Consider the following 9,377-nt stretch of genomic DNA (forward strand, 5'->3'; position numbering starts at 1 on the left):
CAAAAATGTTTGTAATTTTTGTAAAATCTGGTGTATGACATTGGAAACCAGACAAATATTCTCCATCTAAAATTAAAAACCCCTAATCATTGAAATTGCTTCATTTTCTGTCCCAATTGGATGGATCTTGAGGGGATGACACCCAGCTTCAAATTCATACTATGCCTATCTATATATCAACATTTCATAGGTTAATTTTCTCTACTTGAATCAAGGCATGTGGGCACAGTTGTTTCTTTTGTTTTTGTTCAAAAGTTGGAGAAACCAGTAGCTTCACCTGCATTAATCCATGAAAAACCAAAAGTTTTGGCCCCAACCCATGAAAATGAAACATTCTAAGTCAATGGAGGTGATTAGAATATACAAAACAAAAGGGGCATTTGGAAATAATCTAAGGTGAAAAGTAGAGTTTACAGAGAAAAAAGGTGGAGAATGCTATAATTTTATTTTATTTAAAAAAAAAAAATCAAACTTAGGAACTGGCAAGTCACCATCTTCCTTGGTCTCCTCTTGTAAATTTCTCAAACAAGAGGATAGCCAAAGCCTCTCTCTCTAAGCTATTTATATATATATATATAAAATATTTATATAAGTTTTACCTATATGCAGATGCAAATCCATCTCTTCTTGCACATCTCTTCATCTTCATCTGTCTTTCATACATAAACATCCATTCATTACATAAAATATTTACATATATAGATATTCTTTTTTTTAATAGAACCAAAACACTGATTGTAAGAAGAAAGAGAGAGGAAAAAGGAGGGCCTTTTGCCCTCTCTTCTCACCATGCCTCCTCTCAGATCTTAGAGTCTCTCAATTTTCCATCTGCCTTCCCTTCATTTGGTATCATTTCCATCACAAATTCTTTGTTTTTCCATCTCTGCCCACTGTAATTCATTTTGGGTTAGCTTTCATTCCAGATTTTTTTATTTAATTCTATTGGGTTTTCAGGAATCTTGGATTGTTGGTCTGTCAATAATTGATCGGTAAAGATCAATCTGAGAATACCCATTTGTCACCTAATCAAAAACCTATCCGGGTTTCGTGTAAATTCTTTGATAAGGTATGCTTCTTATTGTTCAATCCACATTATGATGGTTCGTATTGGTTATCCACGAAAGACTGGATTTTTTTATCTGATGAAATATGAGAAAATTGAGGATTGAATCGTGGAATTATTTATTTTCGGCCAACTCTGTGTTGCCGATTAGATCCGGTTTATTCTTTTAATTGTTGAGTGATTAGTTTGATTGATGGCAGAAGGGATTGATTTGTCTTCTGAAAGCTGAATTTTGTTGATTTTAATTTTTCTATTTTATTTTGATGGATGGGAATTTACGTGATGGATTCTTGGAAATGGAATTTGTAGAATGGAAATGGAGCTTGGCAAGCTATTCATTGGCGGGATTTCTTGGGACACGAATGAAGAACGTCTCAGAGAGTATTTCCAAACTTTTGGTGAAGTTGTGGAAGCTGTGATAATGAAGGATCGGACCACTGGACGAGCCCGGGGTTTCGGTTTTGTTGTTTTTGCTGACCCTGCTGTTGCAGAAAGAGTTGTTATGGAGAAGCATATGATAGATGGTAGAACTGTAAGTCTAATGTTTCAAGGCAAAATTTCTTTTTAACACTACGGATTTATAGAAATTTTTATGGTAGGCATGATGGATATATCCAAATCGCTTTGAAATGAGGATGCTTTGACATTATCAATTAACTTAATGAAATTTAGGTTAGCAGCTTTGTCATTTGATATCTGTGCATTATGTCTGTATTTCTATATAGAATTGGATTGTCAGAAAGTTTATAAACAAAACATTTACCCATGTTGATTTGAGAAATAAAATGATGCCACTTTTGTTCTCTTGGAACCTCATTCAATGTAGTTGGTATGTCTTAATTAGTAGCATGTCACAGTTGAGTAAGAATGAGTCCAGTAACTGTGGGTTATATTTTCATAACAATTAATCTTGATGTATAGAAGGTGGTTGAAGTACTGTCAGCATTAATGTGCTGTCTTAAGCAACTTTAAGCGCCCTTAGGAAAATGATGAATCTGTGAGAAAGAATTCAGCTATGATTGGTGCCCATAAAATCCTGAAAAAAACAACACACTAGAAGAAAAATAATGGTCTCAAAATATAGGACAAATGGTCCCTGGAAAGTAAATGGTTTGGAAGGCTACGTTGGGGATCACAGAAAAGGACACTATATAGTTATTGACTTTAAATATGGAAACCATTTCCACAGAGATCAAACCTATTGGAAAAATAAAGGAGGGGAGCATTAGGGCCTTGAACAGGAATTTTAGCATCCTGAGTAGCTATTCATTTGATGATTTACGATGGTTTTTCAACTGGTCCAATGTTGTTTGTTGTTCTAGATACCACATGAATTATTAGAACCTTTTATAAATGGTGATGTCAGAAGTAGCAGAAACCAAAATGTTTTAGAAAGAACGGAGCTTTATCAAAATTCCTTTTTAGTTTTTCTCATAAGTTAATGAACTCCTGCTTTCCAAGTTTTTCAAATCTCTAGAAAAACTCATAATAAGAAAAAAAAAAAGGCACAGAAGATCAGACTTCTGTTAGACTTCATTGGTTGTTGATTTCAATTTTTAAGGTTCTCAAATTCATATTTACAAACATAAGATATTTTATTTAGTCTCTGGTTTTATTATACTTTACATGAGATTTAAAGTTTTGAAATTTTAATACTTGTTTTTATTGTAAATGTAAAATTGTCTCGAGTCCATTTTTTAAATTATTTGGATCTCTATTCGCAGGTTGAGGCAAAGAAAGCTGTTCCTAGGGATGACCAAAATATTCTCAACAGAAGCAATAGCAGCATTCATGGGTCACCTGGTCCTGCCCGCACAAAAAAAATATTTGTTGGAGGTTTAGCATCAACAGTCACAGAGAGTGACTTTAAGAAGTACTTCAATCAATTTGGGACAATCACGGACGTTGTGGTGATGTATGATCACAACACACAAAGGCCAAGAGGCTTTGGATTCATTACTTATGAATCAGAGGAAGCAGTGGACAAAGTATTGCTCAAAACTTTTCATGAACTCAATGGTAAAATGGTTGAGGTAAAGCGGGCAGTCCCCAAAGAATCATCTCCAGGACCAAGTCGGAACCAAGTGGGTGGGTATAACTTTGGTCTAAATAGAGTCAATAGCTTCTTAAATGGCTACATTCAGGGTTTTAATCAAAGTTCGGTTGGAGGATATGGAGTTAGAACAGATGGTAGATTTAGTCCAGCTACAGTTGCTCGGGGTGGATTTCCTCCATTTAGTCCTTCTGGTTATGGTATGGGATTGAATATGGAGCCAGGGTTGAGCCCAAACTATGGGGGAAGCACAAACTTGAGCTCTAATCTTGGCTATCGACAGGGATTGAACCCTTTGTATAGTGGAAATGCAAACAGGTATGGCAACCCTGTTGGATATGGTGGGGGTAATGGAGGAAGTGGTTCAATTTTAAGTTCTACAAATAGGAATTTGTGGGGAAATGAGAGTCTTAATTTTGCCACAAACTCTTCAAACTCTAATGCTTTCATGGGATCTGGAATTGGAAGTAGTGGGGTGGGTGCTTTTGGCAATACTGGAGCAATTTGGGGCTCCTCTCCTATTTCTGGTCAAGGTGGTGGAATTGGTTCTACCTATAGTAGTGGCAATCTTAGTTACAGCACCGGTGATGTCAATTTCGGGTCAGGAGGGGGTGGACTTGGGAGAAACATTGGAAATAATGTGGCACCAGCATCACCATATGCTGCATCAGATGGTGGCTATGATGGGGCTTATGGAGACCTTTATGAAGGTAGTTCAGTATATGGGGATCCCACTTGGCAATCATCATCTTCAGAGTTAGAGGGGTCTGGCTCATTTGGTTATGGGCTTGGGAATGTGGCTTCAGATGTTGCAACAAAAAACTCTGCCAGTTATGTCGGTGGTTATGGTGTTACCAATAGACAATCTAATAGAGGTAAGATGTTTCTCCTCTTCCATTTTTTTTTTTTTTTCATTTTTGGCATTTTAATATCCTCAAGAACCTCAATGTTGTTGAAACTAATTTGTGTAGATAAGCTGTCACCACAAACCTAGGCTTCCTATGTGCATAAAGATTGATGACTTTGGCTTTGTACCTGCTCTTATCCTGCACATCCAATAGATGTTCTTTTGTATCTTATCATCAATATCATGCCACGATCAAGTCCCATATGTGTGACAACCTTATCTAAATGTCATTTGCCAACTGCATGTCGGCCATCCTCAGATGGCCAGGTTGAGCACATTGGTTTGGAGGTTTTGCACCTGACATGACCACCAAAAATGGCCAGGTTAAGCATTGGTTTTGATGTACATTCAACATGAGATTATAATTTTACTACATCAGCCATTCGATAATTAATACTGGGGTTTAGGATGTAGTTTAATAATTTACTTTCTGGCAATTAAGTGCAAGTTTATGAGACAAACTTTAATTAAATTCTGGGTTCAAGTTTATAAGATAAACATATGCTAAACTTTTCCTTTGTTGCTCGCCATGAGAACTAAAGTGAAAAGAAAAAGAACTTGAAGAATACTAGATCAATCTATAAGTGGTTTTGTATATCTGATTCAAAATTTCTTTACAGCCATGCATGTAGTGCCATCTGGTAATTAAGCTATTGGAAAAATGCAACAATTGGACCTCATATTGCAATATCTATTAGACTTCAAAATGAATCTGTGTTATTGGATTAATTTTATCTGCAACACACACTTGAGATATGCAAGTTGTACTTTGCATATGCAGGCAAATTGTATATTAGAAGGCACCATCCTGTTTTGTCATAATCTCTCATTGTAATGTTGAGAAATATTGCTTATTATCCTTCTATAATGTTAGTTTTTATAAATGATGACACAAGAATGATCAGATTCTTGAGATATAGACATACCCCACAGCGATTTTACTCTGGACTTATCAATCCAACTAACTTGAAGAAACACCTGGAAGAAGCCCTGGTTTTATTGAAGATACGCATTTTTCCTAATTTGATCATGCCACTGACCAGGGACATAGAGAAGGAAGAAAGAGAGATTAGGTTGGCTGTTCTAGGAGTGTCTGGAAGTTGGAGCTAGCATGTCGAATATGTGTCCTACAACGATTTTTCATAATTTGACCCATTTTTAATTAGTTGCTTTGGTCGTGAAATAGTTTGATAGTGTTAGCTAAAATGCTACATTGTGGTACTTACATGCTTTTGGTCATTATGTGCTGCAGGAATTGCTGCCTAGGAAGATGCTTATATGGATTTCAGAAGGTTATTGTAGGTGGAGAACACACTGTATCAAGTGAACGACTGTGAATTCATACGTTTCCCCCATTGAGATAATTTCAGTTTAAAAGAGAATTTGATTAGAGTTAATGGAGCGCCTGTTTTGAAGAGCTCATCACAAAGAGCAGTTACAAGGTATTTTGTGTAAGGTGAACATGAGTTTTTTAATATAGGTTTTCATTATTGGGATTTGATTAAGATGTAAAATCAGATCGCGGGATATATCAAGCAATACTATTATCATGCATCTCTGGGGACATGGCGACACATAAGGAAAAAAAATGTGGACTATTTTTTTACTTCTTCTATTCCGCTGTAATGTCCAGCAAAGTTGCTAGTTCTTGTCAGGCATGTTGTTTTACGTTTCTTCCCTTTTCTGGGATTTGTTCTCTGCAGATTGTACCAAATGTCTGGTTGATTTACTTAGTGTGAAACTCTTGAGGGATGCTCATCTGGGGTCCCGAGAATAAGTTACAAAATATTGATTCATTTTCCATGACAATTTTTTCTCTTTTTCTAGCAAAGTTAAAGCTTTAAATGTGTAAGGTTGTGTGTCTCTATGACCATCCTGTAAACTCAAAATCTGCAAAACTCTTGTTAGTCTTGACCAGATGTGAACCGCTTATCCTCATTTCTGGCTTTAGAACAGTTTTAGAGTCTGATTTTGAAGTTTGTTTGAAAGGGCGGATAATGGGAATGAGTTAATCTGTGGATCATTGGGAGCAAGCAGTAGGGATTATTTGGCTGAAATTCTAAACTATGTTTTGTTAGGAGGGTGCTCCGCAGACGCTAATAGATTTTTGATCAATGAAGAAATTACATGTGGTGTGTTCCCGATTCATCTGTATTTAGTTTAGTGTTCTGAGGTTGAAACGTTTTCTTGCACAAAACTCTCTCCAACTAGCTAGGACAGCGGAGGGCATTGTCAAAAATGGGGCCAGCCATATTTGGGAGAAGATTTGTTGTAATGATGAGGGTGGGTACCAAATGGAACATAGTGGCCAGACTCACACAGCAATACATAGCATGAGGCTTGGTATGGGATGAATGGCTCCAAATTTCCGAATGTGTGGTCGGTTTGACTCTTATCCAAACTTCCATCAAGGATAGGGTCCCGTACCAGCTTTCATGTCGTAATCACTTTCATGGGTTTTTGTTGCTCCATCTATGTCCAAATTTGGAATATCGTGGGGAGAATCTGGGTGGTCCAATCTCCCTTTCCCTCTTTCCCAATGGGTCAACCTTTCCTTGCCCATTGGGATCATCTCCATTCTAATCAATTTATATATCTATATATTTTTTTGTTTTCTTTATATCCCTGCGGTCATCCTGAACACAGCCCCTCCTTTTATTTTTCTATCTTTCCTTCCCTGTTTATAACCAGGAAAACTTTGCCACCATTATTATGAAAAACAAGATTGGAACCATGTGTTGACAGTGTGTGAAGAGCATTAAAGAAACGTACACAAGGATAAGGGGACAATGGGCAGTTGGAAAACTAATAAGCAGGCAAAACACAGGATAGGCCCAGCAACTAAGATTCCAATTTGAGATCAGCTGTTTACCCATAAAAAAAAAAAAAATGTAGTGTTTCAGACCTATTCCAGTGGGCCATTCAAAGCCAATTCTTCTTGAATTTGGCTCCCAATGTGGCCCATGACTAATGTTGTATGCAGCAGTATCACAAATGACAAGAAAACCACCACCAGCATTTGAGCTTGTCTGTAAAATGTAGTCTTTTTTCATTACCATAAAATTGGCCAAACCTGGTGTGACTCCATGTGATGGCAACTAGTTTCTTCAGAATTGCAAAAAAAATTCAATGCCAAGAAAGAAAAAACTAAAATATAGAAGGTCCTAATATACATTCAGTATCATGCAAAGGTTGCATGAGCTACTAACATGGCAGTCTTCATTACTTCCTTATCCAATTTATTGTTTGGTAACCAAAAGGATGTCCTTAGCCAAGGTTGCACCAGCTGCGACAAAGCACCTCCATTCTCTTCCTTTTCCACATGAATACATGTTCAAAGCATCACCAACCCTCCTTCAACATCCGCTCCTTCTCAAGGATGAACAGACCTTCCTTATATTTTTCGCTCTCCTCATAAGCCTTCTCCTAAGATGACAATCACAAAAAAATTACACAAAAAGAGTTAGTGCTGAAGCCAGTTTTTATCTTTATATCCATATAGATCACAACAACATTCAACTCAAGAATTAACCAACAAGATCAGAAATGGGGCAATTCTCTTTGTCCTGTATCCAGTAACAGGAGGGGGATTCATTCACCAACAGGAACCAATACTTAAGTAAATATTGTTAGGTATCATTCTGTGATTTATCAGTACTCAATTGGTTGAGAAATTAACCAGAGAATAAAAATATACTGTTTCAGTATGAAATGACACTTGCCCTAGGGCAGCCGGGTTTCATGAGCGAATGACATTTCCAACATGACAAATCTGTTTCCTGGTCACACACAACCAGGCCACAGATGGGATCAGTAATATATGGAGATCCAAATCTACATACGCACTCTGTAAAAGCACATGAACTTGCAACCAACACAATGAGTATAAAATATGATCAAACTTACATATCTCCAGCCCAGTATCTGCTGGCAAGAGCTGCAATAAATGTCATTCACAGTGTGTAACCCACTCATAAGATGCCGGTCTTCATTCGGCCCCAGAGATATGTTCACCCTGAAATGCAACCATGGAAATTTTAATAAGCTCTCACATAACCAACAGTTTTTCCGGGCATGTGGCACCATATGAGGTCCTCAAGAAAAGGCCATGGCAAAACAAAGATTCTCTATGATCATGCGAAACTGAAATCAATAAGATATCACCATACCATCTCTACAATGGAACACACAATTTCCTTTTCTTTACAATACAAAAGAGGTCAAAATCTTATAGATGCAGAATGTTACCAGATTAGAGTCAGAAAGGTTGTACTTTCAAAGTTTATTAAGCAGCTGGGGAAAAACAATGCAGCAACTATCTTTGAATTCATTCCATGTGATTATCACTTGGAAAAATAATTCACAACCAAATTATCCAACAGCAAGTCTGTAATTCAAGCCAGAAACATCAAACATGCAATTCCAAATCGACCGACTGTTAGAAGCTAGCATATGGGAAGAAAAGTAAGGCGATGAATACATGGTGGGATGCTTATATGTGACAAATAAAACTTCAGAATCACCAGAAATCCACGTACTGAAGTGATGGGGGAAGGGGCAAAAACTGAATCCTAATCGAAGGAAATTCAAAATTAGAGAGAGAATCAGTGTAAGGTGAGAGAAAAGAGAAAAAGGGATAGAGAAGAGAAGGAGGAAGGGAGAAAGAGCGTACACGTTCTTAAAGAGATAAGCACGGCCGTAGCGGCCCTGAAAATCCTTGGAAATGATGTCGTCGTGAGAAGCGGAATCAACCTTGCAGCACTTGCATTTGAAGATCTTAGGACCATTCAGAGACTCTATGAACAGGCGACCCATCAGATTCTACACTCTTTGTCACCCTGCAACTCAAATCAAACACACAGAAAATGCCCTAACTGGGATTTGGGGATATGCCTTTGTCTTCTATACTCATTGCCACAGGAGTAACCGAAACCATGCTAACCGATTGACCTGGCGCCACGTCATGGCATCCAGGGGTATTTCCGTATTTATGTCATTGTGCTCATCAGTGAAAATTGACGGAAAATGTATATATTATTTTTAAAATATTATTTTCAACTTATTTCATTTTTTTTTCTCCTCTTCAAATATCAAACTGAATTACCAAAAAATTTGGAGGGAAATAAATTTGTTTTGCATTTATTTTTTTTCTCTTTTAGAAAAAAATTAAATAATTTAAAAAATAAATGAAAATTTTACAAATTTCATTTTCTAAAAACAAATTTTCACTTTTCTTAAACAAAACCCATCAAAAATAGATAGCATCCAAAATTTTTCATGCCGTTGTTTCCATTAAAAAAAATAATTAATAAATAAATAAATAAATTTAATTAAAAATTTACATATTTTAAAAT

The 9,377-nt window shown here is 36.7% G+C and overlaps 2 protein-coding genes across 3 annotated transcripts; one reads left to right on the forward strand and one right to left on the reverse strand.

The window, feature by feature from the left end:
• The first annotated feature begins 484 nt into the window (after positions 1-484).
• LOC132254414 (heterogeneous nuclear ribonucleoprotein 1-like) lies at positions 485-5,832 on the forward strand. Its single transcript, XM_059739950.1, has 5 exons — positions 485-846; positions 955-1,066; positions 1,373-1,595; positions 2,788-3,991; positions 5,276-5,832. Exons 3-5 carry the CDS (start codon positions 1,374-1,376, stop codon positions 5,287-5,289), a joined length of 1,440 nt encoding a protein of 479 aa, XP_059595933.1. The 5' UTR covers positions 485-846; positions 955-1,066; position 1,373; the 3' UTR covers positions 5,290-5,832.
• Positions 5,833-7,048: 1,216 nt separating this feature from the next.
• Positions 7,049-8,978, reverse strand: LOC100253807 (putative yippee-like protein Os10g0369500). Of its 2 annotated transcripts, XM_059739951.1 has the most exons (4): positions 8,696-8,976; positions 8,562-8,594; positions 7,930-8,038; positions 7,049-7,449 (listed from the first exon to the last, which is right to left on the reverse strand). In XM_059739951.1, the coding sequence occupies exons 1-4, from the start codon at positions 8,836-8,838 to the stop codon at positions 7,366-7,368; spliced, it is 369 nt and encodes a 122-aa protein (XP_059595934.1). In that variant the 5' UTR covers positions 8,839-8,976; the 3' UTR covers positions 7,049-7,365. The 2 variants fall into 2 exon arrangements, with proteins under 2 accessions (XP_059595934.1, XP_002268209.3); XM_002268173.5 differs by lacking the exon at positions 8,562-8,594 and having other exon boundaries at positions 8,696-8,978.
• Between the last annotated feature and the right edge of the window lie 399 nt (positions 8,979-9,377).

This window comes from Vitis vinifera, chromosome 10 (assembly GCF_030704535.1).
Source record: "Vitis vinifera cultivar Pinot Noir 40024 chromosome 10, ASM3070453v1".
NCBI classification, from domain to species: domain Eukaryota; kingdom Viridiplantae; phylum Streptophyta; class Magnoliopsida; order Vitales; family Vitaceae; genus Vitis; species Vitis vinifera.